The sequence below is a fragment of the Aphis gossypii genome, chromosome 3 (genome assembly GCF_020184175.1).
Source record: "Aphis gossypii isolate Hap1 chromosome 3, ASM2018417v2, whole genome shotgun sequence".
NCBI lineage: Eukaryota > Metazoa > Arthropoda > Insecta > Hemiptera > Aphididae > Aphis > Aphis gossypii.
Genome location: NC_065532.1, coordinates 34,671,464 through 34,695,588, shown reverse-complemented (window position 1 = coordinate 34,695,588; position 24,125 = coordinate 34,671,464). Strand labels below are relative to the sequence as shown.

At 27.2% G+C, this 24,125-nt stretch overlaps 2 protein-coding genes across 6 annotated transcripts; one reads left to right on the top strand and one right to left on the bottom strand.

The window, feature by feature from the left end:
- Nucleotides 1–633: 633 nt before the first annotated feature.
- Nucleotides 634–7,536, top strand: LOC114131253 (adenylate kinase). Of its 5 annotated transcripts, XR_007604737.1 has the most exons (9): nucleotides 635–991; nucleotides 1,099–1,216; nucleotides 3,733–3,851; nucleotides 3,927–4,094; nucleotides 4,529–4,643; nucleotides 4,704–4,804; nucleotides 5,011–5,054; nucleotides 6,345–6,539; nucleotides 6,809–7,536. XR_007604737.1 is itself a non-coding variant. In XM_050202602.1 (8 exons), the coding sequence occupies exons 1-7, from the start codon at nucleotides 887–889 to the stop codon at nucleotides 5,014–5,016; spliced, it is 732 nt and encodes a 243-aa protein (XP_050058559.1). In that variant the 5' UTR covers nucleotides 635–886; the 3' UTR covers nucleotides 5,017–5,054; nucleotides 6,809–7,536. The 5 variants fall into 5 exon arrangements, 4 of the variants coding, with proteins under 4 accessions (XP_027852227.1, XP_050058559.1, XP_027852229.1 ...); XM_050202602.1 differs by lacking the exon at nucleotides 6,345–6,539; XM_027996426.2 differs by lacking the exons at nucleotides 5,011–5,054; nucleotides 6,345–6,539 and having other exon boundaries at nucleotides 634–991.
- Nucleotides 7,537–7,706: 170 nt separating this feature from the next.
- On the bottom strand, nucleotides 7,707–21,719 carry LOC114131248 (protein spaetzle 3). The gene is made up of 6 exons (XM_050202601.1): nucleotides 20,947–21,719; nucleotides 18,286–18,482; nucleotides 12,981–13,105; nucleotides 12,314–12,499; nucleotides 9,609–9,734; nucleotides 7,707–9,288 (listed from the first exon to the last, which is right to left on the bottom strand). The coding sequence occupies exons 1-6, from the start codon at nucleotides 21,278–21,280 to the stop codon at nucleotides 9,114–9,116; spliced, it is 1,143 nt and encodes a 380-aa protein (XP_050058558.1). The 5' UTR covers nucleotides 21,281–21,719; the 3' UTR covers nucleotides 7,707–9,113.
- Nucleotides 21,720–24,125: the final 2,406 nt, after the last annotated feature.

The window sequence follows — 24,125 nt, the reverse complement described above, 5'->3', positions numbered from 1 at the left end:
TTTTTTTTGTAGGTAAATAAATTATTATTGAAGAAAATGTAATACATGCAGGCTGCAAATGTTACTTCCATCAGTTCCATCTTACACTCAGACACTCTTATACAGAATAAGAGTGTAAGATGGAAGCAATAAAATAACAAATTTGCATTCACCAGAATTATTTTTGTGTTGGCTTTTATAAGAACGAATTTAACTTATTATCTAACTTAAAAATAAGAATATTTTTTGTGTATGTTGATCAGTATTTTTATTATGTTTAAATTTATAAGCAAGGTATTAGTATTTTAAAATTTAAATATTTTACATAGGTACTCACTTAAACATTTAAATATTATCAAAAAATTAAAAAAAATTAAAATACAGATTATATTCTTATCTTTAAATTTGATAGTAGATAGGTCAATTCACTTTCACTGTTTTCAAGTTTTAAATTCCCGCTTCCCGCATAGTGGGTGCTCTATAATTATAGTCGTATATATTGTTGATATGTACTATTTTACATGTTATCAGAGCCGCTGTTATCTCCGAAAACGGCTGATCGGCTTAACCTCACTTGGATATGGTTCGTCACGATTCGGAAACGTATACGGTACCCATCGTACGACCAAGGTGTATTGATAACAAATATTATCAATGAATCACCTTGACACCTTGTCGGTTGTCAGTACTCAGTACTCGGTAGTCGGTACTCTGTAAGTTGTCGTCATCATTTGCTACTATCACGCGGTTGTGACTTGCGGTGCGTTTGTTCGTCCGTTATTAAACGTTTGGTCCGCTACAGTGATCGCGCTGAAGCTCATCCCTCGAACGACCAACCTTTGAGGTCCGCTCACTTACCTTCAACCAACGGTCATTTCATAAGTTACCCGTTGTCCCAATACACGCCATGCCACCCCTGGCCGCTGTAAGAACGTTACCCGAAGAAGACGTCAAACTACCCGGCATTAATGCAGTTTTGCTCGGACCACCCGGTTCGGGCAAGGGGACACAGGTAGATTAGTTTTTCATGATATTCTTAGTTGTTTTTTTTTTTAACAACGATACTGGTGATAGTTTATTTTCATTAATTTTTTTATTTTTCCTTTTTAACTTTTTTAGGCACCAAAACTGTTGCAGAAATTTTACTCGTGTCATTTGTCCACCGGAGACATGTTGCGCTCTGAAGTGGCTTCTGGCTCGGAACTGGGTCAGAGAGTAAAAAAAGTCATAGAATCAGGTAATTATCAATGATGGTTTGAACAAAATTGGATTTATCCAAACCCCTTACAAAATTCCCAACTCCAGTTTCCCTTCTTCTCGATTGGTCATGTAGATTGTTTCATTGTATTTCACAATTTCTCATTTTCAACAAAAATTTATTTTATTTATTTATCAAACAAGAATAGGTTTAAGTTTAAAAAATTTATACTTGATGTGATGTGTTTTTAACACAGCTTCTTCGGTTAAATTTTTTACAATTCTTCCAAGTTTAAACAACAAATTGATTTAAATATTATAATTACCTATATAATTTATTTTTGATATTTAATTCACTTAAAAATAAATTAACTGATTTAAAAAAATGTGTAGTTGGTATTTATTATATTTTAACATTTAAATAGCCTAAGTATAAGTTCAAAATAACTTTTATGAAATTGTCTATCACAAATCTAAATTTATATAAATTATTCAAAAAAAAAAAAAATATATATATATATATTAGTAAGCTTATCATATTTATTCATTTTTTTTTTTAATGAGTAAATATTTAGGTAACTATATTTTCTTTATGTAATTTAGAGGTCATATTATTTATATTCTGTTTAGTCAAAACCTCTCCAATGACCAGTTTTTGTTAGACAGTTAGACCCCCACCAAGAGCTATGTTTGCAGTAGGAGGCTAGCAAGGTTTTTTTTTAAATATTGAGATCTTAAGTTTTTCTAAATAATAAAAATGACATAGCTATTAACTAGTATTGGATTTAATTCTTGCTATTCTAACTGTTTTAAGGTTTTTCTGTAGCATTATAACAAAAAAAAAAAAATATTATATAATATATTATGCTAGTATTTTTATGATTTTATGTTCAATGTACAATTTTGTACTTTATCTTTGAAGGTTTTTTTCAACAGTGAACTATTATTACTACTAGTTATTTCAAAACTCACTGTTTAACAATACTATTTATACTTTTTTGTTTAAATACTTGTTTGTATTTAACCTATATTATATTTATTATTTAATACATATTTTATTAAATAACAATACATGTGTGTTTAAAGTTTTTAATATTATCATCATTGTTATGAATACCTTGAAACAATTATAAAATACATGATTAGTTGGTTTAAATCATATTAAAAATTATTATAATAACATTGATATATCATGTACTCATGCCCTATATTATTATGAATTTAATAAGGTTATATATAAATTATAAATGCATCTAGAAACTAATTATAATTTATTAAAGACAAGAATTATTATTGTTATTCAATAAGGCCTTTTATTGCATGGTCATTTTGTGATACCTACTTTAAATTAAAATTGCGCTAATTTTTTTTTTAAAAAGGTGGGCAAGTGAGTACTGCTCTACTTTTCAATGGGTGTTGAGTGTGTCACTATGATGGATTTGTTAAATTTGAATTCAACAATATATCATTGTATATGAAAAAACAATTCTGAGCGGAAACTATTATCAGCCAATAACATTTAGTCATTTAGTACCTATATTCCATGTTGGTTTTTGATTTTATTATTAGATACAATAATTTATTTTATTATTATTATTATTATTGTAGACTAGATTAATTTTTGCATACAACATTGCAAAAAAAATATCAACATGCGTATAAAATATAAAATATAAAATAATATGTAAAAGTTACATTTCCCTACAAATAATTTTTTCAAACTATAATAAATAAATTTGTTTTCCATAGTTTAAATATACAAATTTAAATTTAAAATGTCTAGAAAAAAATTGTGCTTTTATATTTCTTTGCGATTTCAGTATGAAGGTTTGAAGAATTTTGTATTAAATTTTTAAGTCTTAGCTATACCTACATTTTGCAAATTTTATAATTTTTCAACTGTAAAACAATTTATTTTATACCACTAAATTTTCCATTTATATTATTAACTTATAGTTATGACCTGCTATAATATATATGCATGGACGCCCATTGGGAGGGGCAAGATGGTGAGGCACTTGCCCCCCCCCCTGGACAAAAAATATTTAAAACTTGTAGCTCGATAAATATTACCATAATATTATTATTATCTTTATTACCTTACATTTGAGAATTTTTTTATTTTGACCCCCCCTAAAATGTTTTTTATGGGCACCCATGTATATATGTATATTTATTTAATATTCATATATTATTTTTGAATTTTTGATGTATTGTTCAAAATTATTTAATTGAGAGTGGCATTAATAGTAGGTGTCTATTTATCTCAAAGATATTTAATAATGTCTGTGTATTTGTTGTAATATTAAATATATTTTTTCATCTTGTATATATATTATATAAATTAAACCATTTACAATATCATGATAAAAACCCATTTTTATACACATCAATTTTGTTTTGATAAGATTGTTTTATACTTGCTAATTAAGTATTTTAAATTACATTTTATGTAATATATTGTCCCTGAAATATTTAATTCAAATTATTCTTAGTTATTATTTAATATTTATAGAAGTAAATAATAATTTGATTTTAATTATTTTTGAATTTTAGGTAATCTGGTTAGTGATGATCTAGTTGTGGATTTGATTGATCAAAATTTAGATAGACCAGAATGTAGACAAGGATTCTTATTAGATGGTTTCCCACGAACAGTACCTCAAGCTGAAAAAGTAAAACAAAAAAATATATAATTATTTCCGATAACTTAAGTACCTATCTAATATTTAATTTAATTTAATCTTTAGCTGGACAATCTTTTAGAAAAACGTAAAACCCAGTTAGACTCTGTGATCGAGTTTAACATTAGTGACAGTTTATTGGTACGTCGTATAACAGGGCGTTTGATACACCCTGCTAGCGGCCGATCTTATCATGACGAATTCCATCCACCAAAAGTTCATATGAAAGATGATGTAAGCTTAAATTTTGATATAATATTTTAATAATTTAATTTTTAAAGAATATAATCAAATATAATTATATTACCTATTATATACTGTATTTTAAATAAGTTGACTCACTTTTGTACATGCATATTGAGCTTCTGGATGCTACACTTCAGCCCGCGAGAGTAGTTAACTGTTTCGTACATATAGATTATAGACTGATGGAAGTGGCACAGTTTTTCTCACTATGTGATAGCTGGTGACATACTAATATTGCCCATAAAATTAGATGTGTTTTGGTTAGGAGACATTTTACTTCTTTTGTGGGTCAGAATAAAGATGCCTTGTGGTTGGTCTCCGATGGTTAGAAGATGTGTACCCCTGACCATTTTTTATTTGTCTAGCAGGTCAATTTATTTGGAATAGTGTGTAGTTTCTAAATGTGTATTTATAACTTTTAGGTAACTGGTGAGTCATTAATTCGCCGTGCTGATGATAATGTGGATGCTTTAAAAAAACGTCTTGAATCATATCATAAACAAACATCTCCATTGATAGATTATTATCAGAAAAAAGGTTTGTGAAAATTATTGGTTGTAATTAAAAATAAATATTTTAATTGAAATGTTGTTTTAGGAATTCATGCTAAAGTTGATGCCTCTAAAAGTTCTGATGAAGTTTTCAAAATGGTAGAAAATATATTTTTACGTTGTTCAAGTTCAGCCAATAAAGACAGAGTAATATTTGTTTAAATCATTCCAATTTTGAATTTTATTGTTTGATGTCTTTAAAATGTTGAACGTACAAAATCATACAGTTTTCCATTTTCTCAATAATTTTAGTAATTATAATTCGAATAAATGATCTGAAATTGTAACATTTTTATAATAGAAAAATGAATATTATTTAGTGTTATTTTATTAACAAATAATAATTATTTTAGGTTTAATTTAAACCAAAAAAAAAAAAAACCAGTGATTTTGGGAAGTAAGTATGGTTATTAAATTTAACATATTTTGTGTAATTAAAAAAACTTACGGGTTATATTATAAACATTTTGTTTAATTTATTTTTGTTTTATATACATATATTTTTTGTAGGTATGTATTATATACATAAAGTAAAATGAGTATGCAAGTGTATAAATAAAAATGGTATTTTATTTAGTATTTTTAAGCTTTCCTATATTTTAATTTAGTAATTATTTTTGACCATGTTTCATTAATTTCCTATTTGTAATTCATAAATCTTAATTTCTTATTTAGAGTGAAATATTTTTATCCATATATGTGTAGTGTTTATGTTAATTATTAATATACTTATTTGTTTTATTAACAATTTCAACAGAGTAGGTCCTATAATAAATAATAATTATGCATTTATGCTTGATAAATAATATATTAAATATTTATTTTATACCTAGCATAAATTAATAAAAAGTGCTATTGAATAAAAATATGTCTAATGGCAATTTAATAAGGGCATGGCATGACACAGTGAATGCCTCAATAGCTTGATGGCACTAGTGTTAGACTATTCACAATTATTTATTGTATAACTAGCTTTGTGGGTATTAATAAAATACTAAAATATATAAATAATTATTATTAACTACTTGCAAATTTCATTGCTTATTGCTTTTTATAATTTTTATAAATTTACATATTCTTATGTCATTAACTATGCATACCATCTATCTTTAACAAGAGTATACTGAAATAATGCTTTTCATAAAATAATTGTTAAAGATTTATTTATTAATATTTTCTCCTTATGATAAACTAAGCATTTCCTTTCTTTATTATAATGTGTATTATCTATAAAATAGTGTCATAATAATATGTTAAGAATTTAATTCACGGTAGGTATATTATTTTTTTTTCTTCACCTTAGTTTACATAAATCGTATAAATATGAACGTTATTAATTCACTTGAGTCCAATTTTCTTTAAAACTATTTATTAAAAAAATATTACTGATTGGAATTTCTTGGTATTATTTAGTCTAGTAAAATTCCACAAATAAAAAAGTATGAGTATTTGGTTACATTGTATTCATAATGTAGTAGTATATCTAAATGTTGGCCATTATATATCTATAGAAATTTTTTGACACTAATATTCATTTTTAATTTTTATTTAATGCACTTTTATAAATACATAAAAATAAACAAGTCCCAATTATAAAAGATAGTTGAATTTATCCATATATACCATTCAAATATGCTTCTGCCTGAAATTGCATTATAATGTCATAAAATAAATTATTTATTCATAGTTCTTGCATACAGTATCAGATCCAGGATATTTGACAACTCGGGGCTAATATAAATTTAGCGCCCTTATATACTATTAGTGTGCGGGTTGTCAATACTTAAGTACGCCCTTACACCTACGCGTCTTAACCCCGTGCCCAGGGCAAAGATATCCACTTCCCCCCTCTCTCCTAGATCTGGCACTGCTTGCATAACACGTAAGTAATATAAAACCATTAATATCAACTCTAGGCTTGTGAGTTGTATATTACCTTTGATTTACCTATTGAAAATGTAATAACATATTGATATCTTAAGTTAAAAAACTTTCATCAGAAATGGATTAATGATTAAGTAACAATGGTATGCTTAGAAATTGTTTCAATAGATTTATATTTTTCTTCGATATTGGCACATTAGGTACCTCCAAGTATCCTAAAGTTACTTATTTATTTCATCATTGACCAAGGTTTTATTTTTTCCACAGACCACCATATTAGAAAATTAGAGGAGAAATAACTAATGGACCAATTATACCTATATGATTATTTCATCACCAAGTGTAATTTTAGTTCAATGGAAAATAGAATAAAGAATTATTTAAACATTGTGAGCATAACTACATCAATTTGGTCTGCTCACTTTGCTCATAAAACTTGTTTGTGATACAGAAAAATTTACTTAACTAATAAGTAATAACTATTTTAAAGGCAATAGACAACTATTAATTATAGTACCCTTATTTACAGCACAAATATATTTATATTTACATAATTATATTACTATATTGTAATATGTTATATTTCTATTTGTAATAAAATGTTAATCATTAGTAAGTACATTTTTCAGGAATATTCATATAAATCGAATTTTTCATTTTTGTTTCAATATTTATCAGTAATAAATAATGAAAATATCGGCTACAAATATTCTGGCCTTGATAGTTACAGTTAAACATAGGTACATATATATATTTTAAGGTTTGTGTGATGCAATACTGCGATGAATGTACGAATGAATGTACCTATTGTTTTTACAATGATGTATTTTTTTTTTTTTTGTATCCGAAGATACTTTTTATAGTAGCTTTTATTAATGTCAATAACGACGTAGGTATTAGAATAAATAGGTTCGAGGACTCGGGAGTTGGGAGTATAGACTAAAGAGGTATAGATTAAAATGTGTGTAATTATACAAATAAATTATTTCTTCATATGTGTTTTGTTAATATTTAAATTTTCATTAGAACTTGTGTGGGATTTTGCATTAAATTTTCTGTTTTTTCGACCAAGGGGTAGGTGAAAGTTTTATCAACACAATAAAAAAAAATTATTAAAATTAAATTGTCTTAATTAACTTAAAATATATTTTAATATTTTGAAAAATGTATTGTTAAATTTAATATTTGATTTAGATATTAATTTATTAACGAACTTAAAAATAATATAATCATCTGTATTTTCCTTATGGGGTTTTTTACGATGTTTAAATTATTAAGCAAATTTTGTATACTTTAGAGTTTAGAATCGTAATTTTCTACTTGTTGTTATTATAATTCATTAACTAAAAGAGATTAAAGAAGATTTATCATTAATTGTGTTTGAAATAAAAGTTGTATCTATGAACTATTTAAGGATCTTATTTTAATCCAGAGACAAACAAATATATGAAAAAAGAAGTTTATCTTATAAAAATATAAAGAAGCTTAAATTATATTTATAATATATATAGGTATATGTATATTGTATATAAAGTAGTATATTACAATAGATCATATCTGTTCCGGTGTAAATGTTTAATATCCCATTTATCAATGTATAGGCCTGCTTAAATTTTTTTTTAGCTGAGGCGTAAGATGTCATACGAAAGCCTGCTGGTTTTTGACTACATGTACCTAAATAGAAACGTAAATAGTTATTATCATTGCTTATGATGGAACAGACTACAGACACCAGAACCTGTGAAAAAAATCAGTATTACATATTATACGCTATTTATGGTATGTACGATACACATTAAATACCTATTATTACAATTTTACAATATGGTTAAAAAAGTTTACAAAATAACAAATTTGTTAATAGTTTAAGTAATATAATATATGTATTTTATATGTAATCAAATGATTATAACATAAAAATATTTTTATACAGTTGTAAACATCTTTAAGTATACATAGTCATTTTTTATAAACACTTAATTCCGTTCGATATTATTTTGAATGAAAACATTTCTTAGTATTAAGATATTTTAAAACTTAAACGCTTGTTTATACTGTGTATTTGGTAGTTTAAAAGAAATATAAAAGTAGGTAGGTACCTTTCTAACATGTTTAAATTAATCATTATAATTCATGTTTTTACAACTGTTATTAAGAAATAAAAATTTACGGATTCTGTAGTAAAAATGACATTTCACAAGTAAACAACATAATATAATAATATTTTATACCTAGGTTGCAGGTACTAATAAAATATTATAAATTTAAACTTTATAAGTTATTACTGGTAAGAGGATTACTTCCAAGACCTAACAAAAATTTCTTGTACATGCTTATATGACAATTTCATAGACGTACGTATCTAAGCATATTATATTAAATAGACGCTGAATAGTGAATATAATATAAATATATGTATATGAAACGTTATAATATAAGCGTAGGTATTATTCATAAAGACCTAAACAGCTATACTAAAGGATAATAAATATATATCTATAAGTAATATGTATATAATATAATATAATATAATAATAAGTACAAAGTTATTTGCGAGCAATAACGATTTTTGCTAAACATTGTTCGGGGTTGTTGAATCGCATCGACATACACAGCAAGACGGGAACAAAAACCAATCCATAAATATCCCTTTACAATCGTTGTCGGGATCATACGCTAACAGCCTGTGCCATTTATACTTTTGTTCACATCCACAGTCCCCAGAACAGCGTCCCGTCAGCGTCTTACTGTAATAATAATAAGTGTTAATCGTTATTTCTAGTAATTTCTGGTCAAGCCATATTTAGGATAAATTTAACAAGTGTCAAATAGGTATATTAAGAAAAATTAAGGTATGTTACGGTTAGTGGTTGTCAATCATAAACTATAACGTTTGTTAATATTTACATAGGTTTATACACAATACACTAGGGGATTTTTTAAGAAAAAATGATGTATTTTTAATTTATATTATTTCTTAAGTTAGTCTTGCGTTAGAATTAAGAATATTTATAGCTATAGTTATGTATATATGAATAAGTTATTTTATTTTATGTTGTCGACTCACGTGCAGACTTCTTGATGAATAGCTTGTTCGAAGTGTTCGGTGTTAACAATCGCTCTGGTTTTACCCACGCTGTTCGAAGCCCAATACGGAGTGACCACTTCTACTTTAGATTCACAAGAATCTATCCTGTAAGATTAAACATCAATATAAAGTAATATGTATACCTATATTGTATATGAGATAAAATATATAAGCAGTTATTGTTAGTGGTGTAACTTAAAAATTTGACACCGGAAGTGAAGTTTTTAACAGCCCTCCTTCATTCAGGCAGTATATAGGGAGATTTGAGTGAGGAGAGGGTGTTTTAATTTTACTAAAATTATTTTATAAACGTTTTAAAAATATTATTGCATGTTTTATTAATTCAAATAATATAATAATTTTAAATTACCTATTAAAAAAATTAATAGTTAAACAATTTATTATACATTATTAAAATAAAAACATTGTATTACTTTGGGACCACTATAAATGAACGGGCCCATTTGTGTCTGCACGCGGATCCCTCTTAATTACGCTTACGCCACTGGTTATTGTCTTTATATTTTGAAAGTAATATATTTAACTTTATTATTAACTTCTTACATTATTTAAAATTTAGATATCCAAAGAGCAAACCTAATACTTAAGGATCCATTTAGGTGCCTGCCGGGTAGTACCCTCAAATTTATCAAATGTTTTTCAAAAAACCACGTACCTAGTCATAATATTATATAGTATATACGTACGCATTCTACTTAATTTACAATTCCAATAGTTATGATTAAAATATAATGCCTAAATAATGCTTCAAGAATGTTTCTCCTTTTTTAAGACAAATAAATTTATGTTTGCCCGCTATGATGAAGTCAAATAATAGTATAATTATTAAATGATTCCATTTAGAACTTAGGTAGGTAAATTTATCTCAAATATTTTATAAGGTTTGACGTTTAAGGAAGTATACTAGTCACTAGATAATACATTGTGCAAGTCTACATATTATTTTATGTTAAATTTTTGTATACAAAATTATAGATACATTCTATAAAATTTAAATGGTTTTGTGTATTCGGTAGATTAGTAAGTATTATAAACTCAAATATTTTACCCTATGGAATTTCATTAATTACAATATTATTGAATTATAATATGATTTTTATTATATGACTGAAGTATAGGTAGTAGGTACAGATAGACACTTTTGTTAATTATTACTCTAATAAATGATAATATTTGAATGTATCGTATGTCAATCGTGTAGACTTTTTTCGTTAAAATATTTTGACTTATGGCGAGATCTCGAACAAAATAAATATTTTAGAACCTTTTTTCAATATGTATAGTACTATACCAATGGGTGTAGATACAGGGGGTTATAGGGGATGCATCCCCCTATGACCTTTTTTTTTATATACTTTATACATTTTACCGGTAATAGAAAAAATAAAATAACTTTTTTTATGAAAATAAGCTAGTTCTTTGGGATATATATATATAATATATATCCCTTCCTCCCAATGAAAATTCCTGTCTATGCCACTGACTATACATAACATATTTGCATAGAATGTTTATTCTATAAGTTAATATAATAAACTAATAGTTAATCACTGTGTTTTACTAAAATATGTTCAAATAGATATGTCTAATAGGTATACCTTTTAAGTTTTTATAAAATATTAACGAAAAAAATTATTTTATTAAATAAATAATTATAATTTATAATATTATTACACAATGTCACAATATTAGTTAATTAAGTACTTACAATATTATAATGTATTATTTATAGATTGATTTAATTATAACAGTTATAATAAATATCGATAGTTTTGTCTTGTATACTATATAAGATTATTTAAAATTTTAAAATTTGATAGTTATGAGTTGTAGTGCCTTAAAGTGTAGCTTAGGATAAATATTCTAAATTGATTTGCTCTAGGTTGCTACTTATTAGTTTGATGACAAAAACCATTTACTTAATGTTTTACACCTTGAATTGTATTCCCTAAAAGCTAACTAGCCAAATTAACGAATAAACAAAAACATATTGTTTATATGGTTTATTGGTACTAACTTGTATTATAGAAATGTTCATAATTATATTATTAATATTGAATCATTATGAATTATGAAAACATGTTACGAAAACAATTAACATATAGTATGAAGAAATAAAAACAATAATATTATAACATGCCGAGTTGTTGACGTTGGTGTAAGTTAGACGACCCAGTTAAGAATATTATTTTAGGGTATTTTCAGTGTTTAAAGATTATTAAACAAAATCTATAGGCTATAGAGAATTCTTTATTAGGCAGATGTATTATAATGTTTAATCACTGACTTCTGGCTATTATATACAATATACATCGAACATATATTTATTTAAGCTTAATGTTATTTAGGTACATTTATTACACGGCCATATGGGCCTCCATGACACTCCCGATTTTTGGTTATGTCAAGGGTTATTAGGTATATACTTATGTTTTATTAAGTATGCACAGGCACAGTGGCCCATTGAATGTAATAATTGAATATCTGATGTATATAGAAATATAGGTAGGCGATTGTAATAATAACGATAGCATTGTGTTGAACGCATTGGTAATACCTATCTATCACTTATAATAACTCATTTGCATAACAGTCAGCATTTCAGCAAGTACATAATATTATAATATTTATACCTAATATATTATGTATTATAAAGCTAATACCTTCCAGAATCCGCAGGCTGACCTCTGGTCGGTAGCTTATTCGGTTTCGATTGATTATCCGAAAAACTAGAGTCTTGTCTTCTATTCCGAGCCTTAGGGAACGGTCCGTTCTCCATCATTTCGAAATCACCATACATTCGTTTCATGAGTGCCTTATTTTCATCGATGAATCTGTCGATTCGGTCTCTGGATTTAACAAAGAAAAAATATCTTATAATTATACACTTAGAAACTTTTGAAATCAAATGTTTTTTAAAGGTAGGTAAATTTATCTTACAAACAAAAAAAAATTATACCGTTTGCTCTGAGTCTTAATCTTTGTATCTTAACTTATAAGTAGACTTAAATCACGGACTATGATGTCATACTTCGTGACTCGTGCATATAGTAAAATTATGTGTTTGTTTTTCACGTTCAACTAATCCATGTCAAATAGTGATGCTATTTCAAGTATCCTGAACATTATTGATTTATTGTAGAGAAAAGAAAAAACATTTACTAATGATAATATATTATTGTAACATTCGTGTGCTTATAAGTTATAATATAAATTTATTTAATAATACATCTGTTTAAAAATATGTCTACCTATTATATATAGTATCCTCGAAAATAATAATAATGTATGTATACAATCAAGAGGGTAGTTTAGCTACTACTTACTTACACTGGGTAACTTTTTCCTGCTGTCGGACAAAACAATTGATGGTTTCGTTTAATACACGGAGTTCCACGAATCACATCTCCACCAATTTCATATCCTAAGGCAAACGAAAGAGCAGTCCAAAATACCTGTAAGTAAGATGACATTTTATAAAATAATTATTAAATATACGAATATTTTTTCTATTTGTTATTTAAAAAATACAAAAATAGATTATAATATTATTATTTATAAAAACTCGTATTATTAATATAAATAAATAACAATTATAAAATATTATTTTGATAATACAAATTAATTAGCTTAGAATTTAATTTAAAAAGAATCGTACTACTCATATGTGTAGATATACCAGCGGTTAGGGGAACTATATTATGTTTCATGTAGTCCTGGACACATAAAAAACTGTTAGTTGTATTGCATGTATTGATCATCATGAATTATCGTTATTTTAAATTTAACATTGGAATTTTAAGTTTTTTTAAAATTTCCGTGAATAAAAATGTTTTGGAATTGCTGTCGTAAACTAATGAATTGAATTTATTTTAAACTTTTTTTTACAACGGAACATAAATTGCTTTTTTATATTAGTTTCATTTCACCAATCATAATCAAATAATAAAATACCATGTATTTATTACTTATACCAAACAAAATTTGTTGACTTATATTAGTATATTTTAACAAGGACACTATTAAGTACCTGCATATTAGATAAAAATGTAAATATAATTCGAGTTGGATATATTGGAATGTTCATATAAAACACAGTGTGGTAATGTCATGTCGCTTGATCGAGGTTAAATAAATATCTATAGATACTATCTATTAAAAACCAATATGTACCCGAAAATTGTATGTTCATTAGACATTTGGTGTATAGTTATTTGTGAAATCCATTAGTGTCTATCCATAGTTGTAAAGGTAATTATTTTATAAGCACATAGTTTTACTATTGCATCAGGTGTCACTGGATTCCACCAAAGTTTATCTTTCTGTTTCTGCCAATACCCTGTTTATTCACCAAATAAGAAAAAATAACAGTGCTTTTTTTACACTGATGACTATTTTGAAAATATTCAAATTACATTTGAGTTTCAATAATTTTTAATTCTACGTTTTTTGATGTAGGTATGTATGTTTTTTTTTATCTTATATTGTCTAAAATATTAATATTTTTCAGTATGCCATTCGCATAATATATTCCTTCGTTTATATTGAAAAATATTTAATTTAATACAAATTAAAAATATAATAGAGTTAATATTGTTAATTGTTATAGTAATATATTATTATTATTATTAAATTATCAATTACCTATACAAAACATATTTTTTATCTAGTTTTCTTAGCTAAGCAATACATTATGCTAAATTCGCTTTAGAATAAGTCCTGAGATAATATTTTTTCTGAACATAAAATAAAACAATAGAATGGCCACGATATATTTTGTTTATAAACCATAAATTGCAGAATTTTTTTTCACTTTTTACTAGTTTTTCACAATTTGTATGATAAATTCAACTGCAATAATTAATACAAAATAACGTTTTAAGTAGATCTATAGGCTGTGGTCCAACACATAGAATTTTAATTTGTCTATACTGGTATTATTTATATAGAATAGTTTATAGAATTTTTACAGTTCGAATATCTAATCACTGTTTGCATTATGTTTCTCGTTTTAACGATCATTTTTGTTAGATCATATTTATCATTGTTATAATATAATAGGTACATAGATTTCATTATTTTATAGCTATTACGTTTCATGTTATTTGACAAACTACTATATATATTTTTTAAAATTAACAATTTATGATTGTGAAGCATAATAATAATTAATAAAATATGGTGATGAAACATGAATGGTATAAGGAGAGAGTTGGCTATCCTGTGATAGAACCCAACGACATAATATTAGATATATATAGATAGATAAATAGATGTATGAATTACATTTTAATCTGTACCTATAGTTGACACATTTAAAGTCTGAATTCGGTTTAATTATATATAATATGTATTAAACATACCTATGCTGAAACATAGCATTTAAATATTTAAATATATATTTAAATAATTTATAATAATATACATTGTAGGTATTAGTGTTTATCAAAAAAAAAAAAAAAAACGTAAACCCTTATTAAAAGTTGTAAAGATTGTACTCTAGTAGTCAGGTTTTACCGTAAAATAATTATTATGTAATTTTTAGTAACATGCAATTGATGTCAGCTAATTGATTTACTTATTACTATGTACACTATATGTGTAGGTATTAATTATAAACATTTGTACATAGTACATACGTACCCATTTTATGTAGGTACGCTTGTCAGAAATTATGTAATTCAATATTATTTTTTTCCTTTCTTTTCTAATATATTTGTGTTTTTGATTTGATTTCAAAGATTTTATGACAAAAAATAATTAATTTAATTTAAAATAACTAAATTATTTCAGTCCTAAATTAAAATATTTTTTCTTTTCAAACACGAGTGTATTATATATAATATATTTTTTTTCAATTTTTCAATAAAATACATTTTTATTTACAGACCCAATTTAAAAAACAATAATTACCAAGTAAATATGACAAGTATATACCTACCTATATATTAAGGTACACTGATTATAAGTAACAATTTGCATGTGTAAGTTATGAGTCATGACTAAATGATTGGACATGTATAAGTTTTTTTATTATTATATATTATGCTGTATATATTCACATTGTATATGGGGTAGATTTTTATGAAACTTCTTACTAAGTATAAGAAAATTCACAAATCATATAGTCACCTTTGGTTTTGTCGTGTGCCTAACCAATAACAATTCTTTTAAAAATATACCTTGATGATGATTAACAAGTAAAATATTTGAAAATTCATTCAAATATTCAATTGATAGTCATAAATCTACTCGAAAACATTTATATTAATAGCATATAGTTTACCTACTCGTTATTATATTTCCTTTTATACTTTATTTTAAACCTGAAAGCAAAATGGAATTTCAGAATATTTTGGACGTTTTATTTATAATATCAATACAAAAATTATATAAATCATAAAATAATTTGGATTTCTGGAATACTCTCATAATATTATTTATTAGTTTTATACTTAGTTCTTTTAGTCAAATATCAGATGAGGCACCGCATTGTCCCCACGTATGTATTATATTATGTACAACGGGTAGAATCTATCTGGTAGCTACAAAGTTACTAAAAATAATTTTTATATTTTAAATTTAATTTAAAAAGAAATACGATTCATTTTCTTATTAAATATTTTATTGTTAAAAATAAAATCGGTTGGAAATTTAAATTATTTATGTTGAGTATTTTACTAAGATATAACATACGAGTATAGATCAATAAAGATAGAAAAATGAATTAAATTTTTTATATTTAAAATAAAATAATTTCTATCATTATTTATTAATCTATTTCCGCAATATAATATAGAGAATTTATTAACAAATAAAAACATCATTACTTATAGTGGTTTATTATTATTACTACTATTAAATTATTAATATGCTATAAAAATCATTGATTTTAAAATTGTAACGACTATACGCATGATTTAGAATACTTTAATTAGGATGATGATTTTTTAGTAAATACTTATTAATGTTTGATTAATTTATTTTAATATGTAATAACCATTTAATAAATTTGATAAATATTTTATTAATCTCCAAATATCTTATACTTGTTTTTTTTTATTATTCAAAGATAGGTCACGCTTTGTTTATATTTTAGTTAGGTCAAATTAAATATACTTTATTTTTTCATTCAAAAATTTGAATACGCCTTACAGTTTTGGAAGTTATCCAGTGTCGTGAAATTAAATTTATATATATATATATATATATATATATATAGGTGTAGTGCGTAGGTACCTACATATATGACACACGCGTTGGAATTATAATAATTTATAAGTACAATTATAATAATACGTTTAGTGCAATGTTTAAATTAGATAAATGGCGCGTGGAACTCTACCTGGTGAATACATTATAATTGTGTCTGGACTACTTTCACTGTATTTTATGTGTTGTTATAAGAAAGATAACCACGGTCCATGCGGTTGTATTTCCAAAACTGCCCAAAACATTTTAAAAACACGTTACCCCTGCTCAGTCGCGGACGTCCTTGCGTGATCATTATGCAACTTTGTCATGAACATTTCATGTAACTGTCACTCTCTGGGGTATTGGTATTTACGATGTTTTTATTTTCTTAATACCCAGTAGCACAATTATTAGTGTTGAACTAGGTCATGATTACCATAGAACTTATAATAATTACTATCAAAAGTGTAAAGCATCGTATTTAATAACAATATGTGTAATGACTAATGAGTAATGACTATTATGAGTATATACACTATACAGAGTACAGTCTATAACCACTTAACATCAGTTGAATATATAATAATATTTTGTAGGTATATATTATGTTTTATTAAATCAATAGCCATTATCGTTTATAACAGGGTTGTTGAAATGTTTTCAAAATGTAAAACATGGGTTAAAACAATAAAAATGCCAGCGTTTTAAAAATTAAAAACATTTTTAAACATCCTAACCACCCTGAAGTCTAAAATTGGTACCCAACATCGATGAATTATAGTACACTTATTATAGTTGGTTTTATTTTCTTAATTGATTTGATAGGATGAAATAATAGTTAAGAATATTTAAACGTTTATGTAAGCAACCCTATACGTTTTATGATTTATATAAAATAAATAAATAGGTAGGTAGGTATTGTTATACAGCCCTATTTAGAATATTATGTAAAACCATATGTGAACCAATAAATATTGTCTTATTCCATTTTTTAAAAAGAAAACATTCGTAGACTTTGATTTGGGTTTTTTTCGTACAACAAAACTAAAAAGGCAATTTTTATTCGTAACAAGTTTAATCTATTACGATATACCAGCTATTATGTTTTTATGAACGTAATTCGTTATTTAATAGTTCAAGTTTATAAATATATATTTACTATAATATTTCAAAAAATATATATTATATAATTAATAGTAATTTAATGTACCCATACATCATGCGTGTTATTATTTCGATGGTACAATATAAACTCGTTGGGCTCAGTCCAATTCAATTACTTACGCGTATATATTTTATTTCATATATAGGTTTATAAAATACTTTTTTAGACCAATGTATAATTATCTATATTTTAAGCCTACGCTTATAACTACGGGCTACGGTACACAATAGCAGGCAGTAGTTGCTGCAAATGGCGGATAAAACGAACATCACTTACTGGTATTTGTAGTAGAGATCCGTTGCTCACTTTTTGGTAACCGTACAATGGTACAACCGGCACGGAACCATTTCTTAAAAATATAGGACCCTGAATTGGCGTCACTCCTCTGTGACTGTATGTTTCTTCGTAATAATCTTCTAATGATTCCTCCTCTTCTTCGTCGTAGTCTAGTACCGCGTGCAATGAAGTCTTACCTTAATCACATAAATATCATCATTATTAAATGTATAAATATTGTTTTGTAGTATTTGTTGTATTACAAGCTGCATAATATCATAAGTTTTAAATTCAACTACTTAATCATTATATCAACGAGTTTTCAGGGTTCCTAGATTTTATTATTTGTTAAATCTTTTTAAACATTTCGAAATAATGGATCGCATAATTTTATTTTTATTTATAATTTATTAACAATCATATCCTGGAACAAAATTATACATATTTTTTTATGTTTGGAGCTCAATACAAAAAAGCTTATTATAAACCATAAAATAATTATGATTGTAATCAGTTACCTATATATCACAATGCATATTATTTACATTTTAAAGCGATAATAATCTAGAAAAGATTAATTTTTTCACACGTAATTAAAATGTAAATATTGTTTTGGTAATATTTTGTAGAAGTTGCACTATGCTTATACAATGATGTCGTTTAATCTATCTTGTTTTTGTACTAGCTGGTATCTTTTGACATATAATTTCTGTGTTCATATAATATTATTATTTAAGATGACCAAATCAAAACAAGTTGTGCGGGATTACTAATGAAATTATAAAAGTTTACATAACATAATATAGAAGCTACACTATTTGAATACGTGTTGTAATTATTATAGATATCACATAATAATAAATAACTCGGTCTCTATAATTCCTTACAATAGTGCTGAATGCATTAATATAAATTAAATGCAAAAAATTTTGTTACGTTGTAATTATAAGTTAATTAACATTGCATGTTTTTTTTTATTTTTAATAGGCATGAGACGGTTTATCGCAGAGAGTTTAGTGTAAATGTAGTTTTGAAGCTTTTATGAAAGTATACCACGAGTAATAGTGTAAACCTTGAGAAATCTAATTAGAACACATTTTTATACCATGTAATAGGTTTATTTAGGCACCTTTGAAATCTCAAGTTAAAAACAAATTTCAATTTTGTAAACAACCCATAAATGGTTAAAAAAAACAGCTTACTTCTTCTAATATTGTTTCTAATACTTTGAGTAGAGGTTTAAATACTTAAACACGTTGGTCGTCAAGTGATGGATAAGGAGATGGACCCTCTCGTATAGGTATCTACATTGAATACTCGATTGAATAGTACGTAACATGCGCGTATAAGACAACCATAATGGATTATCGACTTAATTTAATTGTAAATATATTATAAAGCGTATTGGTAAAAATTTAGAAATATACGCCATTATATTTTTTCAAAAATAAAAATGTCCGATTAAATTTACTTTTTAAACTTTTTTTCTTGTTCAACTCAGACTTAGATTAAAAAAAAAAAAAACTTTCCGATAACAAGCTAAAGTATTAAGTTGTTCATATCTATTTAAAAAAAAAAACTATTAATTCAACTTATAATCCATTTTTTATATTACTTTGGTCTTGACATAGTAATATTGATTTTAGTTTAATCATATTCTTGGTGCATAATAATTTATGATGCTATTTTAGTATCACCTTTTTTTGTACGTACTTACACGACATTTCGCAGAACTTAAAATTAAAGAGAGAGTAGGTATACACTCTCGCTTACTATGTATACGTATACTTAGTTTTATACACATATAATAATGGTACCTCTCACTCACCTATCTTCCGTCTAAACTTAAAAACTTACCTAACTATTTGAATAATTGATGGAAATCGGTGATTCAACACAGTGATATTTACACAACAATTAGTTGTCTATATAAATATGTGTGGCCACACACGCGTTAAGACACTCGGCTGTTTACTTTTGAAATCTTTGTCTACGCATCTTCAGCGTGGCGAATTCGGTTTAAAAACGTTATACCTATACTACTACTGTCACTGAAGTATTTATTTTAATATTAAATTTATTTTAAAACTTATGTATACCTATTAATAATACAGTAATATCATTGTAAAAACATTATTATCAATCGTACGATGAAAGTAATATCGTTTCACACGGTTAATATTATTTTCACCCACTCAAACGCACATCGTATAATTTTAGCCGATATTAATAATTAGTGATGTACGTCACTGCAGTAGCCCGACAACAGTGACAAAAAAGTACCTTTAATTACTGCCCAATCGTCTTAATCTGCGGCGACGTATTTTATACACAACATCGTCTATAACAGTGCCACAGTGGTCTTCAACCTTTTTGAACTCGCGACCCACTTTTTTAGGCCTACATTTTTCGCGATCAACGTAAGCTTTGTAAAAGAGCTACAATTGGTTAATATGCTCTGTAGAGAAGAAGACTTATCGCGGCCAGCAAGAAACCCACCGATTGAAGACCACTGGACTGGACTCTATAACACCACCACAACGACAAACGTGTATAAAAACACGACAAACCGCGTGACAATTATAGGTAATAGTTATTTTAGTCAATAGTGTTTTTTTTTTTTTTTAAATTTAATATCATAATAATCGTTGTTATAGGTACCGCCGGGCACTCCGCTTTGGACTCTGGTGAACTGGACGGGCGGCTGTTGCGGAACGGGTTTCTTGCGGTTCGGCGGTTCCGGCGTGGTCACCGGCCTGTTGGGCGTATCGTAGTACCTGGGCGGCTGTGGCGGCACCGCCGAGCCGTAATCCGCCGGATGGTAAGGCACCGGCTGCTGGCCGGCGTTGTAGGCGGCCTGGTGCGCGGCCACGGCAGCGGCGCCGTACACGGAATGGAGCTGTTGACCGTGGCCGGCGTGGTGGTTGTAAGCCATCGGGTTGTACGCGGCCGCGGTGGCGGCGCCGCTCAGGTTCTGAAACGAACTGATCATCATGATGGTGTACTGTTTCCGGTCGTCTCGCGTGCGAACAACCAAACGATATTATTATAATACTATCGGCGACGGCGGCGGCGGCAGATTTCGCATGGTGGAAATTATAAAATATCAAAAAACGCAATATAGTGCACAATATACGTAGGTAACAGACAACAGCCGTTCGGGGATCGTCAATATTACGAAGAACGAAAAAAAATAAAAATACTAAACCATAGGACGACGAAATACCAACACGTACGATTTCTTATTCGAACGAGAGTGGCCCGTCTGTGGACAGAGCACCGCGCACGTCTGGACACGCCGAGCGAATGATTCAATGAAACGGCGACGCGCCACCACCTGTCGCGTGCGACGGTTCCTTCTCTCGGCGGCAGCGACCACGCCACGGCAGAATATTATGCAATAGGCGGCGGCTGGACTTGGCGTGCGTGCCGCCGTCTTGTGGATAGGAGTCTGTATAATGAGAGTATTATAGTAAACTTGTATTATAATAACGTGTGATCTAAGGTGGTAGGAGTACGTAGAAGGACAGTGTGACCATTTTTTAAACTTTTTTTTTTTTTTATTGTTATTGTTATTTATTATTTGTTCTTGTTTTAAATCTGTTTTTAATTTCCCATCGATCGTTCGCCCGCAAGCGCGCGCGCGACCACGTACAGTCACGATCTCGTATATTATTCTTATAATAGATAGATTACAATAGCTAGAGTGTATGGAAGTAAACGGGCGATTTAATAGCGGACATATTTCTGCAAATAATTATTTTTTGTTTATTATATACATTTACAATATAATAATAAATAACAGTATATAATAAGCACGTTAGTATACTTATAACTTATAAGTATAAGTACCATATTATAATAATTTTTTCCGCTGATCGTTCATAATATAATATATATTATTGTATCGATATCTTAGAAATAGTATATCTACTGGAACAATGTTTGACATTTTAAAGCATCGATTACAACACAAACCTACAAATCAAACGATTTAAACATAAACATTTCCTAAGCTTTCGTACAGAAAATTTGACATATAAATCTAGACAATGACGTACAGTTTATATACGCGTAGTATAAAATGTATAATATTAATAAGTCAGGCGGAATTAGCTGTATATTTATATCACTTATCGCGATTTTGTATTTGAGACGGATGTAGCCACAAGGAATTATTGTGCTACTCGTTAGATACATAACAATTAATTTTATGCATTATTAGTTATTACGTCCGTCATCTGTGCGAATTTTTGGGATAAACCCGATGGACGAACGCAAAGCCCGGCCGAATATTGATCATTCTAGAGTCCGGACGGCCGACGATTCGGAAATCATGCATAATACGTGCGAGTTTTTTTAATTATTATCGCTGTCGTCAAAATATACATGAACATATATATATGATATATTACTATATTACTCATACTATTATAGAGAGCCCGCCTTCATCGAATACGTTCGCCAAAAATAACAAGGGCGTCGTGTGTATACCTCCTAATACTTTTTTGTGCGAGGGACATTTTAACTGATTTTATCTATTCCGCTCGTGGAGTGAAAAAACAATATATAATACCTATTTTAAAATAATATTGAATAATATTGTATTACAATATTAAATACTACGCGTATATGATTGAGATGGTTTTGCGTTATTGCATGTCCCCGAAGGACACTAATATATATCTATTTAGTCTCGACGTGCATGGATCTTATCCACCAAAAACCGGTTTCCTGATTTACGCATTGCCCTTTTCAACCAAAAACCAAAAAAGATACATTCCCGTTTTGCCCAAAAGACGTTTCCATCCAATATTATTTTGTAATAAAAGTAAAAATTACATGTGCATAATAAAATAAGGAAATGTTTCTAATTAGTAATTACTAATTATTATGCATATTAAATTGCGTATTATATTAATTTAAATATATTAAATTTATATAAAAATATTATACAAGTATGAATAATACCTGAATCAATTAATACAATTAAAACATAATTTTTAATAAATAACATAAATTATCATAGATTCATCAGTTGAATTTTAACGATTTGGAATAGGTTCTATAAAAATCTATTAGCTTATTATTACCTAATATTGTTTTTCTATAGCTTTTGACAAAAATCTTGATGCGGTTTATATGCTCGTTATCGGCAGTTATCTCTGAATAAAATTGTACAGACTTTACAATTATTTACAAATTTCAAAGTATTTTTCTATATTTCTATGTTATGTATAATTAAATACATTGCTTAAAAATTTAAATTTTTGGTTTCTTGACTTTTTTTATCGTTGGAAATTAGACTTACCTTTTTTGTCCTTATATAAAAAGGAGTTGTGGCGGAAACGATTAGTATTATTTTAAGAGAAATAGGTAACGTCGATCTTGCTTCGATTAGCTTTGCGCCATTTTTAGAACGGTTTGTTTCGAAAAAACATCTAACTTTCACATATATAAATATATTATAATATATTACTAGTAATAACGGTTTTTATTTTCATTATTCAGATTATAAATCAGTCTAGTTCTATAGCTTTAAATAGAATATATATAATCTATATAGTTGATTATGTACTTCGAAAACCTATAGTTTTAAAAATGTATATTAAAATGCCAAGCGTACTGTGCTAACTGTACTGTACTGTCCAGCACAAAAAGCAGTACAAACTGGCAACTGTAGCAGTAGTTGTACTACGGGATTAATTTTAATAAAAGTGAACCATGATTCAAGTTGCATGCAGGTAGGGGGACCCTGCTATTAATTCTTAAGGGATGTTATAATTTAATTTGCTTTAAATTTTTATTCTGAATATCTCATATTGTTTGCTATAAATCTA

Coding starts and splice junctions, on each gene's coding strand:
- LOC114131253 (XM_027996426.2), top strand. CDS start 887: ATGCCACCCCTGGCCGCTGTAAGAACGTTACCCGAAGAAGACGTCAAA. Junction 3,852..3,926: donor CAGTACCTCAAGCTGAAAAA/GTAAAACAAAAA, acceptor TTTAATCTTTAG/CTGGACAATCTTTTAGAAAA. Junction 4,095..4,528: donor AAGTTCATATGAAAGATGAT/GTAAGCTTAAAT, acceptor TATAACTTTTAG/GTAACTGGTGAGTCATTAAT.
- LOC114131248 (XM_050202601.1), bottom strand. CDS start 21,280: ATGATGATCAGTTCGTTTCAGAACCTGAGCGGCGCCGCCACCGCGGCC. Junction 12,500..12,980: donor GCAGGAAAAAGTTACCCAGT/GTAAGTAAGTAG, acceptor TGTTAAATCCAG/AGACCGAATCGACAGATTCA. Junction 9,735..12,313: donor CAGCCTGCGGATTCTGGAAG/GTATTAGCTTTA, acceptor TTAATCTTACAG/GATAGATTCTTGTGAATCTA.